Source organism: Anoplophora glabripennis, unplaced genomic scaffold (genome assembly GCF_000390285.2).
Source record: "Anoplophora glabripennis isolate ALB-LARVAE unplaced genomic scaffold, Agla_2.0 scaffold157, whole genome shotgun sequence".
In the NCBI taxonomy this organism is placed as follows: domain Eukaryota; kingdom Metazoa; phylum Arthropoda; class Insecta; order Coleoptera; family Cerambycidae; genus Anoplophora; species Anoplophora glabripennis.
Window position 1 is genome coordinate 914,241 of NW_019416263.1, and position 20,689 is coordinate 934,929.

Consider the following 20,689-nt stretch of genomic DNA (forward strand, 5'->3'; position numbering starts at 1 on the left):
CAGGGTACTTTTCTGGATTTGGGTCTGGATTTTGATGTTTCTTATTGTTACTAATGATACTGTAAATAGTTTAAAAGTACTTATATTCCGTCTACTTCATGCTGACAAGGTATGAAACTTTTCTGTTCTATTTATTTCCTCAGAGTCAAATTGTACAAAGTTACAAAATTACTTGAACAAAGTGAATGATTCATGTCCATTATCATCTTCAATTAAATATTAATAAGTTTAATTTAACGACATACTATAAAAAAATAATTCATTATTATTTAATTATAAATTAAATGATTTATTCTAGCTTGTCCTCAGTACGCAATGCTGACCAAGAATGAAATAAATAACTCAAATGCTCCATGATAAACAAAGAGGATCGAACATTGCAATGTTGCCATATCCACTCCATTGTAATGGTGAAAACAAAATAAGTGGCATCCTACAGATGTTTACTTCTATGTCTCTCTTCTTGCCTTATGCATTCGCTCTCTACATTGTAAACTAGAAACAAACAATAAACATAAACAATGTAATACACAGATTGTGTTTATGTCTTGGTATAGCCTACTATATTTAATAACTGTATTAATACATTTACAATCTCTTACACTCTAGAAATAATAATTATAAGGCCATGGATCTTACTTAATTAAGCAATTTTTCTAAGCTTTTTGGTATTATTGATAATCATGTACATATATTTCTCTTTATTTATTGAGTATTTTGCCACTAGTGAAAATTATAAATTAAAAAATTAATGAAAATCCATGCGTCAAAAAGATAAGATTTTCTGACAGTCATGTATATCTTCTTGAATCGTACCTATTAGGCAGAAGGCAGTTTAGTGAATATGAGGGTACAAGGTCCATAGAATACAATGCCATTTCGGGAGTGTCTCAAGGCTCAAATTGGAGCCCTCTTCTGTTTCTGATATCCATAAACGACCTTACAGCCTATTGCATACTTTTTCAATACATTGTAGATCAAATTATTCAGAGATGTACTTCATATCCTCTGAAATTAAAGACTTGTTTCTTTTTCTGGAAAGAAAGATATGCTAAATTGTAAATCTATTCTTTTGGTGCGTAGGAAAGAAACTAAAGATTTTGGGAATCAGTTTGACGACAGAATAGAATTAACTGTAATAGTCTTCTAAACAAGTTGTAGTAATTTTTAACTGTACTAATCAATATTAAAAAAGTTGCCTTCTTAAAATATATGTTTTTTATTGTTTCCTTTAATTGTCTTTTTAATATATAACCTTCTAGACATTTTCTAATATATGATTTTCTTCTTATCCTGAGTCTTTCCATCCAGTTATTGGTCGCTGACTATAAGATGGTGTATGTGATAAAATAAAAAGAAATCAATTACTATATATCCAAAAAAAAATAAACTAAACTTTTAACACTACAAACTATTAGATAAGAAAAATTGCGAGTCATAATTTCAATGAAGAAATTGATATTCTTTGTTGGAATTTGTTGTATGTATTTCATGGTATTATTGGACATACTTTCTCATTTTAATATGCCTCACATAAACTATAACTTTCTCTCTCTTCCTTTCCAGGTGGTCAGTTCGATGGACGCCATGAAATATTCGATGGAAGCCGACAAGTACCGCTCCCCCTACATGCCGCCGTCCACCCTCGCCATGTCGATGTACTCCGATCCGAAATACATGGATTCCTCCTCCAAGAGCTACCTGGAGCGAGGCTACCTCGACTCCACATCCGCTCTCACCAAGGCCTACTTCGAATCGTCCAAGATGTACATGGACGCCAACAAATACAACCCCGAATCCTCCAGGTCATATCCGGCCCTCGACATAAGCAAGATGTACTCGGAACACCAGCAGCAGCAACAGCAGCAGCAGATCCCAGGAGGTATGGGCTCCCCCAGGTCTTCGGATTCACCTGACGTTAAACCGAACCAAGAACGTCTGGAGGGCGCTTCATCGTCAAGTTCGACCACTACGTCATCAGCGGGGGCGTCCCCAGGTGCTCTGCCAGGCTACTACCCAGGTAGCACCATGCAGCAGGGTAACTCGGTGCCAGGCCTGCTGCCCATGGCCCAGTACCCGGGGCAATATCCGACGCAGACGCCAGGAAGTGAATTTAGACGGCCTCTAACTGTACTATTTTGACCAGATCGAATGTGAACGTGAATAGTGATATAATAGGTGCGTTACGTGAAAGACAGTTAGCATACGAGAAATTAGAGGTAGAATGTGATGTATGGTGACAGATGCTTTAGATGAATTCAATATTGCCATTATTCTGTTGAGTATTGCGGTACAGGTAGAACCACTTGGTTTGGTTGGGTGTTTTATTCTGCTACAAAAATATTAAACATTTTATAAACCATATATGTTCATATCATAATTTAAAGCAATCCTCTGTGTATTATCTACATTTTAGATCACTGCAATTCAGTTCTTTAAATATTGCTAGATTTTGTCTAGTTGTATTGGAATATTTATCTGAAATCCTCAGGCCAGAACCAGAACTATAATAATCTAAATATCTGGTTTAGTAATAAAGTCGTATTAAAATATATATTTATCCCTCAAATCTTCAAAACTAGATCTACAACCATCTAAATATCTGTTTTGGTACTAAAGTCACAGTGAAATATTTTTTCTTAAATCTTCAGATCAGAACTAAATCTACAATAATCTATGTAAATATCTAGTTTATTCCCAAACTGATATTGTAATACTTTCTAAAATCTTCAGAGCATAATCTACATCATTGTAAATGTTTTGTTTGGTACTAAAGTGATGTTGAAATATTTCTTTCTTAAATCCTCAGATCAGAACTAGATCTATAACCATCTATGTAAATATCCAGTTTATTACTAAAGTGATATTGAAGTAGCTCTTTCTTAAAGAACATAATCTACATCATTGTAAATATTTTGTGGTACTAAAGTCATGTTTAAATATTGTTTCTTACCAGAACTAGATCTACAATCATGTATACATTTGATTTAGTATTACAGCCATAATGAAATATTTGTTTCTTAAATCCTCAGAACTAGATCTACAACCACTCAAACATCTGTTTCAATTTTGGCCGTATTGGAACATTCCCTTCTTAAATCATCAGAACTAGATCTACAATCATCTAAATATCTGGTTTGGTAGGTACTAAAGTGACATTGACATATTTCTTTCCTAAATATTTAAAACTGGATATACAGTCTTATAATATTTAGTTTTCTACTAAAGGCAAATTGAAATATGCTTTTCTTAAATTCACAAAATTAGATCTACAACTTTATAACTATTTGGTTTGGTGCTAAAGTCATAATGACATATTTCTTTCCTAAATCCTCAGATTCAGAACTAGATCTGCAACCATCAAAGTGCCTAGTTTAGTATTGAATGCGTAGTGGAATATGTCTATTTCAATTCCTCGAAATAAGATTTACAACCACCTAAACGTATCTTAAGCAATGAGGTTAAAAGAATGATAGTTACCTATAGAAACATGATCTCTGGAATTGCATAGTCTAATTTCTTATTTTCCTGTAATTTAACATTTTCAAAATTAAATGAGCAACATTATTAAATCATAAACACTACCGTCAGTACAGTTATGACTTATTTGATGCGAGGTTTAGCAAAATCGAAAACCAAATAAAATTATGCTTGATAAATCTATCTTTATAAAAAGCATATTGACTAAAGATACAAATATATTTACTTATTACATCAATTTATCTACTATTTGACTCAAGTTGACTTAATTATTATTTGTGTACTTTTTGCATTTTGGTTGATTGAATCAACATAATTGTCAAAAAAATTTTTTAGAGAAGAATTGAGGACATTTTTAGCAGTATTTAAACTTACATCATAAACTTAAGATAATTTTTTGATAACGTCCAACTAAATCAAGCCAAGTTTTTGTTGTTACTTAGTTTCCCTCTGTGATTTACATATAATTACAACGTAGAATGTATAATGGCAAAACAATTGTAGCTAAAATTTTATCTTAAGGAAATATCGCTTGGCGCCTTTCATTATCTCAATCTTGACGTAAGAAAGGACTAAATACATATTTTTTTGTGTGGGTGAAATTTTTCATAAAAATTTTGCTTGCAGCCAGTATACGAGTTTCTGAGACAATACATAAAAAGAAAATTATTATCGTTGACTTGGAAACCATCAGTTGTGTAACAAATACTCAACTATGTACAAAAATGTATATATCATTTCATTAGTATGTACAGAAGTAAATGTGCTTAGTTACAAATTATTTAAATTATGTTTTTATTGTAATTCACACACATTGTCTTGTGTTCTGTTACTTTTATTGTACAAAGTTTATTTTAGACGATTATTTTTACATTTCTGTTGCTGTTTTCGGTAGCGTCTACTTAAAAAGTAACTACAATGTATAATCATATATTTAACTATCAAAAATTAGGAGTACTATGATGGTATGTTATGTAAATTAAATGAAAAACAATTCCAACAATAAACTAGACTGTCATTGTTTCATTTCACTTGTTTTATTATCAAACATTTTGTTCCATAACATCGATAGCATGTAAAAAAACCTTTTACGAACATATGATAAATCAGGTAAGTTCCAGAAGACCAGTATTGAACAGTAGAATCATCAGTTGGGCTAATATTGAATATTATTGAGATATTTAGTTCACTGTTGAAGAAAACTATCTCAACTAAAACTAATTATCCATTGGTTAATAATGGATCATATCTACACAAATATATCATTCTAATATACAGAATTTAAACAGGTTTGGTATGTAAGATATATAAAATATATAAGATATATAAGATATATAAGATATATAAGATATATAAGATATATAAGATATATAAGATATATAAGATATATAAGATATATAAGATATATAAGATATATGAGATATATAAGATATTATAACGGAGTAGTTTTTTTTCCACAATATCATTACTAACTGAATAATATATCGCAAAGAATTTATATCCCAAAAATATAACATCTTGTATAAAAGAGTGGGTACTCTTATCTTCCATACTTGAAAAAAATATACATAAAAATGTACCCTTATTCTTTAATGTATTATTCGTGCTGAACATATCGAAAGACGATTTAGAAGCATCCTATATATTTACAATGTGTAATATGTTCTTTAATTGAGTGAAAAGCACCCCTTGCAAAGAAGCTAATAGCGTCGGGCATATTAGAATTTCCTAAGTCTGTTTCCTGCCGAAAAATTATCGACTGCAAATTATGAGCCATTGTCGACATCATTAGCGGCACAAAAAGTGCGGCCGATCATGGGAAATTATTGAAATAGCGCGTCCAGCACACACCGTAATATATTCAAACGCTATCGCTTCGATTCGGCTCGCTGTCGACTGTAATGATTTATAGACTATTTAATAGTTTATTTTCCTTTGTGCCCCATTGAGAGGTGTCAGTTTTGTGTAATTCAAAAATAAACATCGCACATTGTTAACGACCGCTACAGGGAATTGTAATTACGAACAAGTTTTTAAATGCTCGCCCTTATTAGGGCATTATCATGAACTACTGGATTTCTAGGAAAAACGTCGTTTGTTTTTGTATAGAACTGATTACTGAAGTGAATCCGGTCGGTGGTGTTGTTAATTTTAATTAAATAATGTAACCAAATCAGAAGAAAAGCCATAACGTTCCTTACCGGCCTTGTGAAAGGGTAACTAATAACGTACTTAATCTATTTACTTGTCCAAAATGAACATAATTCTGTCAAATGCAAGAATTATTTTACTGGACATTACGTAAAAGGTTGACCTCGGTTTGCTCACGTCTCTAGTTATGCATAATCTGAAAATATTTTTGAATTGAACTATGAGAATCCTTTCAAAATTTTTAGAGACCAAATAGTACAGTCATTGAAGTTTTTCACCTCCGAATTCTTTGAAACTGAACCGATCGACTTGAAATTTGGCAGATAATTAGAGAAAAGGTCAATGAATATTAATGACATAGCGCCGATTGACGCTTCCGCCATGTTGGGGGGTTGACAACCCTTCTCGGTGGTAGAAATTTTTTTTCAAAAATAACGAAATCGATAGAGAATCAAATTTTGAGCAAAAAATATTCGAAGAATTTTTTCGAGAAATCAATAGTTTTTTATTATTCACGATTGAAAACTTGGAATTTTGAGTGAAAAAAATACTTTTTCAAAGTATTTTTCGCGAGTAACTCAAAAAGTACGCATTTTATTGAAAAAGTGTAATGAACAAAAATGTAGCTTATAAATAAACAAAGAAAATCGTTTTTTAAAAAGTGTTGTATGTCGTATACAAAGCGGAATATGGTTAGTGGAAGGGGACTTGATTTGGGGGAATACTCGAATCGATGTTTGTAATTTTACGTGTATAACGCTCCATGAGTTTTTTGTAGTACTCAAAAAGACTTACAAAATGAGCACTTATAAAAGTTAGTTAGAGCAAAATTGAAGGAGTTATCGTCAAAAACAGATGGGTTGCTCATATTTTTTAAGGAAAAATGAGCAGTAAACACTGTACCATTTCCATCAGAATAAAAATTAATCGCAGACCCTTTACAATTAGTTTTGTTTTAGTGTTTTTCATATGATCCTGAAGTTAGACCGGTATAGAATGTGTATTTTTTGAATAATGTACGGTAAAAGTTGAAAACGTATTTTTCATTATTCAAAAATAATTGCCTTATTTATATAATAATTCTGAAACTATGTAAGATACGTAAAAAATGATAGACAACAAAAATTTAGATTTTTTGTTCAACAAATATTTTGCTTTTTTTTATTCCTATAGCATAAAAAATAAAGGAGATATCGCCGCTTGAAGTATCCATTTTAGTGAAAAAACGACCTGTCTCGAGCCCGTCGATCCTTTCCCTTTAAAAAACGAAGGACTTAAAAGGTGTTATATGCAAACGATCTTATAGCTCTTGAAATTATCTTTAAAATGCTTTTTTGTAGGATACTATAGCTTCAAAATTAACCGAGTTATTGTTAAAAAATCAATGACATTTTTTCGGAACAAAATTTTTATTTTAAATAATTACACCGTTAAAGCATTCCAAGCTTTTAAAAAGTAATTTTTTATTATTTTTGTCAATCCAGGGGTAGTTTTTAGGGGTTGAAAGGGAAAAATCCTTTTATTAGCTATAAGGTAACTTTTATTTTAAATAATTGCACGACTTAATCATTCCAAATCTTTAAAGGGTCGAAAAGATCAAATATATCATAAAACGTCTTCGAGAACATGGAACATTATTTAATCTTTGTGCTTGAACAAGATTTTTATCAATAAAATGCTTAAAACTTAATTTTTTCATTTTTTTCACTTAGGGGTAGTTTTTACCCATAAAAAAACAACAAGCGTCAATCGGGCTTATGTCACTTTTGAACTTGAGCCTAAAATGAGTCTTATTGTAAATTTTCATCCAAATCCATGCAGTTTCAAAGGATTCGGAGGTTTACAGCTGATTTTCAGCTTCAATTACTGTACTAAAATGAAATTTTTTGTTTTTCAGAAAAATAAACAAAGTAAAGCTGTTTAAAAATAAAATGTTGAAGTCTATGTAAAAATGACGATTTGCTTCATTTATTTTTCCTAAATGTGCAAGGAAAGGAAAACTTCACTTGAAGAAACATGAGAGTTGTGAAATATATTTTTAAAGAAATTCCAAAGATGTTTTTTTTTTGTAAAATTAAAAGCGAATCTACCATAAAGTCGACCTCATATTTCTAGGTAATTTTATTTTTCTTAAAACTACTTATGTAAAAGTATACTGGGAAAGAGAAATTAGAATATTAAATAAAATTAGTTCATAAGACGTAATGATATTCGTGATAATGCACTTGACTCATGTTACTTATTCCACAGTCAAAACAGATAAATAAAAATGTCAGTATCACTAAGAATATAAACGGAAACACATTTTATATTTCGTTCTGCTGTCAAATATATGATGTCACAACCCAATTATTACTTGATAAGCAATGCCACTGATATTCCTAACACCCTATATATTTTCTTTAATTTGCTTGCCTCGAACGTTTCTATTAAAGAAATTTAAGAAAAATAGTGAATAACGTTGGTATATATTTTTTAATTGAACTAATTGTTATATCTTTATTTGTGCAAAATTCTAGCTGTATGAAATATTACGGATAGGACAAAAGATGCGTTCCAAATCAATTTTAGAGGCATGTTCTGGTTCTTATTGTGACAATTAACAACGGCATATAACATCATTTTATATTTCTTACTAACTGCAGCAGTGGTTACAAATATCGGTATGTTTGTAGTATAATATTTATGTATTCACTGATAAACAGTCTTACTTTCAACAACTAAAACGTTTAAGATCAACGTCTTCTACATTCTTTATATTTCACTTAGGCCATATAGCTTGTTTATTACTAGGAAACGGAATAGGAAAACAACGTCTAAAAACGAAAGTTCAATTGGAGAAGGAACCTTTAACAGTAACACCAGAAAAACTACCTAAATTTTCTTTGCCATCGAATAACTGTTGTTCATTTTCCCTCACAATCAATTCAGAAAAATTGTCATAACTAGTTCTTTCGACTCCTGCTATTAAACGAGATATTTTGTTCTTGGACGTTATACTATCTCCTACATATCCTGATGTTACAGTATCACCATTGGTGCTACTAGTAGACTGAAGGTATTTTTGCCTACTGATTGCGATATGTCAGAAAAAAACGCCGTTCTTTAATTTCTTTTGGTCGCAAAGATATATACTATCGATACAATTGGAGAGCGTGCATTTCATTTTTCTTCCACAATAGTAAAAGAGTTTGGTACACCAGTTTTTGTATCGTTAATTTTTACTATAACAACGATTCCTTTGTTATCTATATCATCTATCGAGAACTTTACCAACTCATCTCTTCTTAATCCTCCAAAAACACCCATTACTAGAACAACCTACAATAACAAAAACCTATTAAGCACATGCAATAATACAGCCAATTAATTCCTATATTACCTTTTTCAAAAGTGTATGACTTGATGCTTCTCTAATAAATTTCAAAATATCCTCTCTTGTGAATATCGTGGAATATTTTTTGGAATATATCCTTTCGATATTTGCTTCAAATAAGGCCCTAGTCGATGATATTCTCATATATTTACTTTTCTGCGCACTAATAATATGGTCTTCAACATTGAATACTTTGTCCAAAATGTGTTAAGGCTGAGTGATTCTGACTAAACGACATATAAAAAATATAAATTATCAAAAATTATAAATATTTCTTTAAAGTGATAAAAGGTAATACACACCAGTTCTTGGAAATATCCTATTAATATAGTTTCACTAACAGCTGTCACTGAATTTCTGCTTGTCCAGTCTCAAAACGATTATATTCTTTATCATAAAGTAATCTAGATTTCTTGGGCAGTAATTCTTCATTGGCTTTATTGGTTCTGGCAACAACTATTGCTGGAATATTATCCATTCTGCCTTTTCAATATGTCTCCTCAAAATCAAACATCAAACTATCATTATCAACAAATTTGCGGGTGTCATAGATATATCTTTGATACGTCGTTTATATATTGAAAAACTGTTTTCATTCTCATTTACATTTAATTGTTAAATTTAAAATAAACATATAATCAGATGTCTAAGTAAAAAATAAAACGTGTGCACTACGGGGGATACTAGCATGAGTATGCCCTGTATCTCCCTTGGTACATAAATAACTATATCGTTACCATAAATTTAGCTTGCCAACTTGAAATTTCATCGTCACTAATTCTTTTCAGGTTACTGCAAATGACAAAAGATTTATCAATTTCAGTCAAACAATTTTCAGTTTTTATTTTCTGCCTCAAACCCCAACATGAGAAAAAAGATCAAACGATTTCTTGTTTTCTTTCTACTTTTACTCTTGCGTAGATCCATATTTTGAAACAAACATGCTTAATCCAATTTCTTCAATATTTTTGGCTAAACTCTATAATTGTTGTCTTAATGAAGAAGGATCACAAAGAGGTTGGACAACAATTTGTCCAACCCCTTAGTGTATCTTTACATAATTTTTTTTTGATCAACATGTACTACATTTACGAAAAAATAGAATATATTAAATGCTGTTCAAAATAGACTTTCAAATAACTATATTGGTGGAAGAAAATAAGTTAACAAAAGACCTAAATTTTTCTTCCTCCTTATTTTTTTTTCCACTCCCCATTAAAAATTGTATAATCAGTATCACATGTGCTGACAACACTATTAACATTTTTTTTAAATAAACAATAAAAAAAAACAAATAAATTAGCAAATTTATCAAACAATTAACTTAATTAACCTAATTTTTAGATGGTTTTTAGTAATTTATAATCTAAAACTCGAGCTAAACAAACACATTCACAAGTATTCCATTTATTGAAAAAAAACATATTACAAATCATCTTCTCACCCTCATCACCACCTCTAATTTACGTTAATAAAAGTGACATTTCATAAATACATACAGGGTGTTAATGAGCTTATGTCAAAATAAGGTAAATACATGAATGTATTGAGTATAATGTATTGTATCTGTTGAGTATAATGTAATTTTAAAATCTGACTCACCTCAACATGGCAAGGAGCCACCTTTTGACAACTGGTGAATTTCATAGAAGATGTTCGATGTATCCACCATTTGCTTGCACACAAGCTTCAGCGCGACGTATCCAATTCGCTCGCACGTGTTGCAACATTGTCACATCTTTTCGAATCGTATTACAAGCTCATCAATCGCAGTTGGTCGATGTCACGAACATCCATGGAATACACAACACTTTACATATTCCCAGTAACGGTAACATATACAGTAACCACATATTTTACCAAACATTTAATTCCAATAGCTCCGGCAAGGAATTTTGCAAAAAATCTAGATATGAAGCACCGTCTAAGATTCTAGGCAATTCAAAAGGTCCTTTTAAAGTATCATTAACAATACCGGCCCACATGTTCACTGAAAACTGTTGCTGAAAGGCACCGCGACGTATTTTGTGTGGATTTTCGATAGTCCAGTGGTGATTGTTGTGGGCGTTGCGTACACCATTTCGACTGAAACATGCTTCATCTGTAACAAATATTTGCGCTGCAAATTGAGGATATCTTGCATGTTCCTGAAGCAACCATTCGCTAAAACCTCGACGTAGTGGAAAATCCTCAGCAGTAAGCGCTTGAACACGTTGATTATGAAATGGGTACAACTGAGCTTCTCGTACTGCCCGCCACACAACAGGATGCGAAATATTTACTTGCGGTGTTACCGTCGCGATCTCGATGCGGTTGTACTTCACCGGTCTCCAAAACTCTTTGCGCTACAGCAACAAATGTTCGCGGTGCGGGGACACGTCGTTCAGGATATCTTGCACGGTACACTTGACAAGCTCTGTGGGCATTTTCGTTTGCTTCGCCATAAATTATGACTATATTATAATATTCGCAATTGCTAAATAAATGCGCCAGTTTCAAAAGAAAACTTGGAAATACGGCTATTAAATGTACTCTCGAAAAACAGCACAGCAATCACTACAACAATGAATTACAAACTGACTTTCGAATACAGTCCGGCTTCATAAAAAACATACAAACTCGTAAAAAGTGTTACAGAATTTTTTGTAAGTATTCGCCGCGATAAAATACATGTATTTCAGCAGTTCCAAAACAGTTTTAAACGCATCCTTTTTCATCCCCTTAAATGTTTGACATAAGTTCATTAACACCCTGTATATTCTATTATTAGCTCTCACATGTTTTTAATCTTTTCTTAGGTATTAAGCTAATTCAAGCACTGGCAAGATTGCTAACTGCTGGTAGTGGGGGAAACAACTACTCTATGAGCTACATGCCCTAATTATTGGATTACGCCGCGCTAATACTCATTAAACAGTTAGTAAAAAATTATTATCCAAAATAAAATGAACTATTTAAATAATTAATAAAAAAATGCACATGCTTGTAACGTGTGGCGACATTATTTAAATAATTTTATACCATCTAATTTGGTAAATATTTGGTAAATATATGTTTGCACAAAGAACGTATTTTTCCTTAACAACCAAATGTCCACGTCCGGAACAGTTTTTAATCGATATATTTGTGGATCTGATTGCATAATTCGGCCCCCGGTGGGAATAATTATGTCGGCGGTGAAAATAAAGCAGGGTAGGATTCGGCTCGCGCAAAGTGCCTCTTACCACCTGGGGCCCTCGGCAACTACTCCAGAGGCTACAATTATAGCAGACAATGGACAAGTGTGGAGTCATTGAATGGCGGCGATTCTGGATTCAATTCATCTAGAATTGAGCACCGTGTGCGCCGCATTGTCCTACCCGGTACCGCTACTGACTTATCATGTGCCCAAATAGATTTTGTTAATAGGAAATGCTTCTGCAGTTCTCGTACAATGGGATACAAAAAGCTGTGTCATTTCGGTCGAAATGGTAAAATAGTAGCGTGCGAGTGAAACAAAAAGAAAAAATATACCTAGAATGGTACCAAACTCACTTCATCAAAGATTGTTTAGAATATGATTTAATACATCAGTGAAAGTAAATTGTGTAGAATCTTCACAGTAAAAAAAAATTGGTACTTATGAGTGAAAGCTATAAAGGTAAGGAATGAATCCATTGAGCGATTGAATTATTGAGTAGATTTTCACTCAATATTGAGCATTTTGATAATTTTACTCATTTGTGATAATACTTGAACTAAAACTGAGTACTCTTACTCAAGTATAGGTATCCGTTTAATAAATTCTGCAGATAAACTCGTATTTGGTACACTTGTAGCTAAATCGGAGTAAATGTCCCCATTATTGAGTAACCCCACCTCATTCTATGGTTGTCGTGCGTTGTCTTTGTCTATTCCCAACGTCCCCATTAGGTCACCTCATGGCGTGGTATGTGGCGTGTAGTGCTTGACAAGTATCAGTTAATCCGGTTATTTCGGTGACAATTGTGAATAAAAACCAGTGGTTTAATTAAAATAATTAAAAACAATAATATATTTAGTCTTGATTAATATTTGGTTACATAAACAGTTAGTTATATTGTTACCTATACATACTTACGTGTCTGTAACGAACAATATTGCTGGTTATGGAAATCTATTCGTCGTATTAGTCAACCAATCTTTAATATTCTCCAAGAGGACATAAGCCAAGTCTGAGTAAAAAATTACTCAATAATAGTTAAATTTGGAAAAAAGTCAACTCTTAACTGAATCGGTTATTATTAAAAGAAACTAAGCGACATTTTGGCAATTTTCAGAAAACTAACAAAAACTGTATTTTTAAAACTGTAGATTTTTTGCAATTTATCCTAACTTTGAAACAAGCATTAAACCTTCTTTTATTAGATCCAAGAGACAGGTTATAAATTTTTTATCATTTGATGGTAAAAAAAATTGCGTAAAAGTTACACCTAGGCCCTTTTAGTACTAAATGGAACAAACAGACTCATTAGGTCGCAAAGTTTTATTGTAAAAATAACGAGATATACATAGTAATGTAAGAAAGAATGACAAACAATACCCTTGCAAGTCTATTTTTACGTATCGTGTTTGTTCTAACTGTAGTTTGTGCAGTTTCTATCAAATTCTGATAAAACGTTACATTTTCTTCATCAACCTACTTAATAAGCTTCTTAAGGTGTTCAGAATAAGAACACCATTATTTCCATAATCTGGTGTAAGAGGCATTGAAATACAGCTTAAAATGATAATATACAGTCCATTGATTGCTTCAGACGATTTAATATAACCAGGTTTTTCTTTTTCGTGAATAATGTGATGCATTTTATTGATACAGAAGCTTGTTTTATTGCATCGTTGTTCAGCTTTTCTCTGGGGTTCTTCGGCGATCACAATTTTTTTATAAAATTTTGGCCAACAGTCTTTAAAATTTAAATTTTAAAAGGAGCTAATTGTAAGTGTACGCCCATACTAATATTATTCATAAACATATTTAACACATAGTTACTTTTACGAATAACTCATGTATTTTGGCTTGAAGAACCCAGTCGATAAAACTTCAAATGGCTAATTTGCAGTGGCGGCCCGTGGTTTTGAATACAGGAGGGGCGCATTTTGAAAAGAGGACGTACATCATAAGAGCTGCGGGGGGTGTGGGGGCGGCAGCCCCCCGCTTAGCACCGCAGGCGAAAAATTTTAAGGAATTTGAAGGTCATTGTGTTTTGCAAGTACCCCAAAATGAATACTGTCAGTGTGTAAAGTAGCTACTTAGATAAAATGCGAGAAATAAAATTCCAACGTGTGGGGGCTGAAGTGGATAATCGATCAACCAACCCAGTTAGGATGTAATTATGTAGATTACTGTAATAGTTCATTCTATATAGTTTTTGAAGTTCCTTTAAAAACATGGGCATCACTAAGATCTAAAACGGGATCAATTTTTGCACTAAGTATAGTCTATCAGTTCTAAAAATACCCCTTTGTTTACCGAGTCACTTTTTTATTATGTTCACGAAGAGGAAGGTTACATGTACCACATAGTTTTAAGATATTTATAATTTTTGATAGAAACAATCGATTTTTCTTAACTGTTTCGTTATGACTATTTATTTGTTCTGCATAAGCACTATTTAAACAAAAAGCAATATTTATTTACTCTTCCTAAAAGTAAAAAACTCACCAACTAATTTTTTTTGGTATTTAGGAGAATTTTCTTATTTCTTAATTTTAATTTCTAAATGTTTCAAGTCAGAAAACAGTTTTCGTCCAGTTTTCTTCGCCTCCTCCAAACAATAAACATACAAAACAAAAAAATCTATTTGTTTGGTCACAACCACACAACCACAGAGTCTTATCATAAATGTTTTTATCAAATTTGCGAAAGCCAGCCCACTTTTGCACTCTTTCTGCACCTGAACTAAGTTGAACACTGGCGTTGGACGTCCGTTATTTTTCAATTAGACTTTTTCCTCTAAACTTAAATTACTAATAACAAGTTTTTTTATTTCACAAACCCTCATTTTAAACTTAAACTTATAAAATATAATGTCTTAAAAAGCGCCAAAGCAAAAACAAAACACGTATAACCACACTTCAGTGATATGGGTTACTGCCTCATGGAGTCCCAAAACAAAGCTCGCGAGCCTATCGTCGCTTATCCCCTCCACGTGCCATTCGTGCCAATTTGTCCAATCATATGTAAAAATATGCTTGCACGATGGACTCAGATTTCACGGTCCGCGATGGAGTGGGGATTGCGCACGCGGTTAAACATAACTCTTTGGTACGGTCATAGATGGCAGATGGCATTAATCTGAGCTACGTTCACGGAGTACATGCACTTTATGCAACCAACCTAACATCCAAGAGATACTGAATGCATGCTATTTAGATTTCTTATTGATTTAAATAAATACATTATTTTAAGTTTATAGTTTGAAAATATCCGGGGGGCGGAGTCCCAGAGTCCTCCTTCACGAGCCGCCACTGCTAATTTGTCACGTAGTCACTTTTAATAATAATCGATTCATTTGGTTTTATATACCTAATAAGAATAGAGTAAGAAATCACTCACATGATAGTTAGCAGATTTGAGTAAAATTCACTCACTTCCGTTGCAATAGTTTTCCTCATAAAATTTATTTGTAAATTTCACTCAATTGGGCGTAGACAGTGTGGACATTTTTGAATAAAATTGAGTGAAATTGAGTGAAATTATCTTTACAGTGTAAGCAATCTCGCATTAAGCTGCGTTATACACTCAATGCATGTATGCTGACTTTTGTTTTACTTTATTTTATTAGAAGCCAAGATACTTTCCCTGACCTTTGAAAAACGGATTTGATGAGAACCAAAGTAACTGAATTTCAACAATTACTTTACATTCCATGCAGTTTTAGACATGTATGATTCTTCATCAACTTTTTTTAACTTTTAATTCTCAGTTATTACTTTAGTATAAAATACATTCAACAGAAGAATTTATTGAATAAATATATTTTCAGATCAGACAGCTCATTATATTTGTAAAAGTTGTAATAAGTCATGTGATACCAACAGAATTTTATGTCCTCACAAAATATAAACATGTTTCAAGGCAGATATTAGACCATAGTTATACTCTTTATTTTACACAATATACCTCAGTACATATCAAAAGCTATTAGTGTTATTAACCTCTTTCTAAATATAGACAACATGACTTTCTTCCAGTTGTTGACCGTATCTATTGTCTACAACAAGATGTCTGTAACTATTTTTTTATTGCCCTATTTACTATTCATATATTAACAGCTACGGGTTGCTTACCTTGCTTATTCTTCATACTATTGCCGATGATAGTTTGTTATAAATATTGTATTCGATAAATGTTTACCTAAAAAAAATGGTTTTTAAACAAGCAGTATTAATTCTTTAATTAATTTATTTTATATAAGAAATTGAATTTCATGTTCATTTTACAATAAAGAAAGTCAGTTTTTGTCACAAATTTGCTAATAAAACTCATCACCAATAATTATTACTAACATTTTTTTAATAAATAACTACGTTTAATAGAATTTTAGTACCCCTAATCAGTACCTCGTTAGGTACTGATTCTATAAGCTCTCTAAATATTCCAGCAGTTATTTTTTTAGTTAGGGCAATATATTATGGCATTTGTTAATTTTCAATTAAATATTTTTATCCACGACTATTGTATAATGTACCCATTATACGTCTGTTTGCTCGACCTTAATAATACCCATTAATCACGGCAGTGATTAATGAGTCATTAATCACTACTGTCAGATGCTTCCTTAATTTAGCTATAATATTATATTGTTCTGCTACAAACAATCCGTTTTTAAAATTTTATCGTGTAAACCACTAAATATTTTCAATTCAGTGCTGTACATATAAAAAAAAATTAAAAAAGTGAATTTTCCTAGACCGGATTCGAACCCGGGACCCGCGGTTGGAAGGGAAAGAGCATCTACACTGAGCCATCAGCGACTTCATTTGTGATGTTTTTCGAAACATTTCAAAAAAAACTTCAACAAAAATATTTAGTAGTCGTGGATAAAGTATAGTATTCTACTCCCGTATAATGGGTATTATTCACTCGGTGATTTAGGCCCCTCGCCTGCGGCTCGTGGCCGTAAACTTCACCTCGTGAATAATACCCATCATTATACGCTCGTTGAATAATATACTATTATTATGAAGTCCCCCATTATTTCCGTGTTATTTGATAGAGTATAACTTTTATTAAATTCGTAGTTATTAACCACTACAAACATTTTTAATAAATACATACGTTTTATTCACAAAATATCAAGTGGACCATAAAAATATTGAGCATTTTTTTTATTTTACAATGAAGAGACATTTTGACAGTATAATAATTTTGACATAGGTAACTTTTTAAAGAAAACTGAAAAAATTTAAATACTTTCAAAATTTGGGTCTTTACAGCCATAAACGTCCTGCAACATTTGAAAATATTGAAAAAAAACTTTTGAATTCGACATATACCAGGTGAACCAGAAATATTCTGTTGCCCCTCAGCCATAGATTTGTGGGCTCAAAATAAGACGATTTAGACCAACTTATTTATATACAAATCAATACCTACTCACAATCAGATAGATATTAAGAAACGTTATTTTTATTTTAATATATATGTTTTAACTATTTGGATTAATCTCAGTCTCACTCATTTACTCTACGATAGAAAATAACATACAGGGTGAATTTCTTGGAGGTGCCCAACTCCAGGAGCACCTCATAACTTTTTATGCATGTGTCTATGTCTCTCTAATTAATTACTTTGACAAAAAATATTATTAGATAATTTCCACTTTTAGAAGTTGATTCAAATTTTGAATACGGTCAAAATGACCAAGAGCATGTTGTTCGAGAATCAGAAGGCTCAAAAGTCTTAGAAGCAGAAGACTTTTCAAACAAAAAGTATTGGTATAAGTGAATGTTCAGAACAATAGATATTTTTTGAGATATTCACTCCTTAATTTGGTTTTGTTTAAATTTAGTTAAAAAATACTGTACGTATTGTATTTTTAGTTATATAAAACTGGTATTTTGTTTCTCTTCTTTGTTTACTCAAGGAAAATAAAGGTTTTGTTTCATTAATTTTACTCATGTATTCGGAAGACTTAATAAAGGCATAAAATCGAATTCAACCTTTTAAAAGATAAGCAAATTAGACCCTAAACTCCTGCTAATTTGGCGCTCTAATTTCCATAACATTTTCTGATCACAGAGCGTTCGAACACTGAAGTAAAACAGCTGATTTCCTCAGTCGTCTTGCAATTGGTTTCTAAATCAATGGATGATGTTTTAACCATACTGCCATTTTAAATAGATAGGTACCATATTACTCTGAAAAGCAATCAGAAAAGGGGTTGAAATTATGATTTGAAAATATTTATTTTCGGCATAAATATGTATTTTAAATTTTTTTTATTAAATTCGTATTCTACCATTTTTCCTTATTTTTCCTTAAAATGAATGACATTATGTCATTATTATGTGTAATCACTCTGTATAAATTTATTTTTTTTATATCTAGTTTCTTTGAATTCTTTCAATTTATTCCGTTTTGTTGCAGAAAACGGAATAAACAGACCTTTCTTCCTGTTTTTTTTTTTCAGAATTATTAAATCTCTAGTCTAAATTGTTACATTTTGATCTTAGGAGTCTGCGGTGGATCTAATTTTTTTTTAAGATATTTTGTATAACAAACTTTCATTACTTTTTACAATCCGTTCGTACCTATAGTTTTATAACGCCCTATATACATATATTTGTTTTGATCTCCAATTTTTTAAATACGTTCGTGGAGCGTTAAAATTTGTATCGCCTCAGTATTTAAGCGTACAGAAAATAATAGAACAGAAACGTACACTTGTTAATGGAAGAAATAAAGCTCGAGTGCACAATTCAAAAGACTCAGCTACGAGATAAGTAAGTCCGAGTTGTTTTATTAACTTAAACCTATACAAACTTGACCCCTGATAAAAAATCGACCCCTTATCCGGGATCTCGAACGAAATCACAAAGTCCTCCGTTGAAAAGGCTACAGGACGTTATTTCAAAAGAATAACTGATTGTCAACGAATAAAGAAACGTCGGAACACAGCAACTGGCGAGCGGAACATCGAAGAGGCGTCCAGGAAAGCCGATAAAGATTATCCGGACAGATGCAGACTGCTCGAAAATAGGAATAAATCCCTTATAAAAAGGCCAAATCCACTTTCTTGTAGCCAGATCGCTTTCAGATGAGATTGACCAGTGAATAAAAGGTCCATTTGTAATGAACTCAAGCTTACAAAGCTGCACGGAGTGTATCTAAGTGACTGACGTCGGGTTTTCTACACCAACATGATCAGGAGATTCTGCAGGGACAATTGGAGCTCTTCCAAATTTTATTAATGCTTGATAAAATATAGAAGTGCGTTCTACTTTTGTTTCCTCGCATACATACAACGTAAACCGTCCGCTAAGAGACAGTGATTTGAGGAATAAATATTTCTAACAATTGTTGGAGTACTTACACGGAAAAAAATTATATTAAAAATTTTATACAATAGTAACTGTTGACTATAATAACAGTGCTATCCAAAAAGTTTGCACCATATGGGAAAAAACTTTATGTATAAATTTAATAGATTCCTTTGATTGTCAGTTGTCTCTGCATGTCGTCAAATCAAAATAGCGTCCATCGAACTTCATAAAACGTTTATTATATACGATGGGCAGACAAAAATTACAAATCGGCCCAAGATTAAAGTACCCTTATTTTTCAACCGTAAGGAAAAATGTTTTAAAGAAAAGTTATTTCCCTCGAAAAAATTAGCCCAAATATAAAATTTCAGTTCATTACGTTGAAAAAGCGATTCCTTACATTTTTGCAACTTTCCCTCGTACCATAATTCGAGCGAAAACATACATTACTAAAATCACGTTTTTTAGTACGTTTCTACAAGAACAACATTATAATTACTGAACACAAGTTGAATTAGCAACTAATAAGGCCGTTATAAAAAATATTGTAGAAAATAAAACCAAATTTGGTGCAAACTTTATTTTATGAATAATTTAAATGTTAATGTTAATTTAATGTTATTCAAGTATCATCACCTACAATGGTTCACCTAGAAGTAGGCTTTTCCGTAGTCAAAAAGTTGATTGTTAATAACATCAGTTTCTTTTTATATCTCTTATTTGTTTTTTTTTTGTATTGTTAAAATAAAGATTGTTTCTACCTTATAGCAACGAAGGTTAATATTTTTTGAACGAATGAACTGTAACTGTTAATTTAATAAGTGCTGTATACGAGGTTTACCATTTTACTTAGTTTTTATATTATTCTTGAACATAAAATAAAGTTTGAACCAAATTTTTCCTTATTCTCTACACTATTTTTTATAACGGCCTTATTAGTCCCTGATTCAACTTGTTTTCAGGAATTATAATGTTTTTCTTATAGAAACGCACCAAAAAACGTGATTTTAGTAATGTAGGTATGTTTTCGCTTGAATTATGGTAGGAGGGAAAGTTGCAAAAATGTAAGGAATCGCTTTTTCAACATAATGAATTGAAATATTATATTCGGGCTAATCTTTTTGAGGGAAATAACTTTTCTTTTATAACAATTTCCTCCAGGGTTGAAAATAAAGG

The 20,689-nt window shown here is 31.8% G+C and overlaps 1 protein-coding gene across 1 annotated transcript in view; it reads left to right on the forward strand.

Annotated features, from left to right (window-relative positions):
• The window catches only part of LOC108904505 (transcription factor SOX-2), a 100,689-nt gene extending 98,547 nt beyond the window's left edge, over window positions 1-2,142 (forward strand). Inside the window, exon 4 of the mRNA XM_023457318.1 lies at window positions 1,567-2,142. Coding sequence (XP_023313086.1) covers window positions 1,567-2,142 — 576 coding nt within the window. The remainder of the gene's footprint in view (window positions 1-1,566) is intronic.
• The last annotated feature ends 18,547 nt before the right edge of the window (window positions 2,143-20,689 follow it).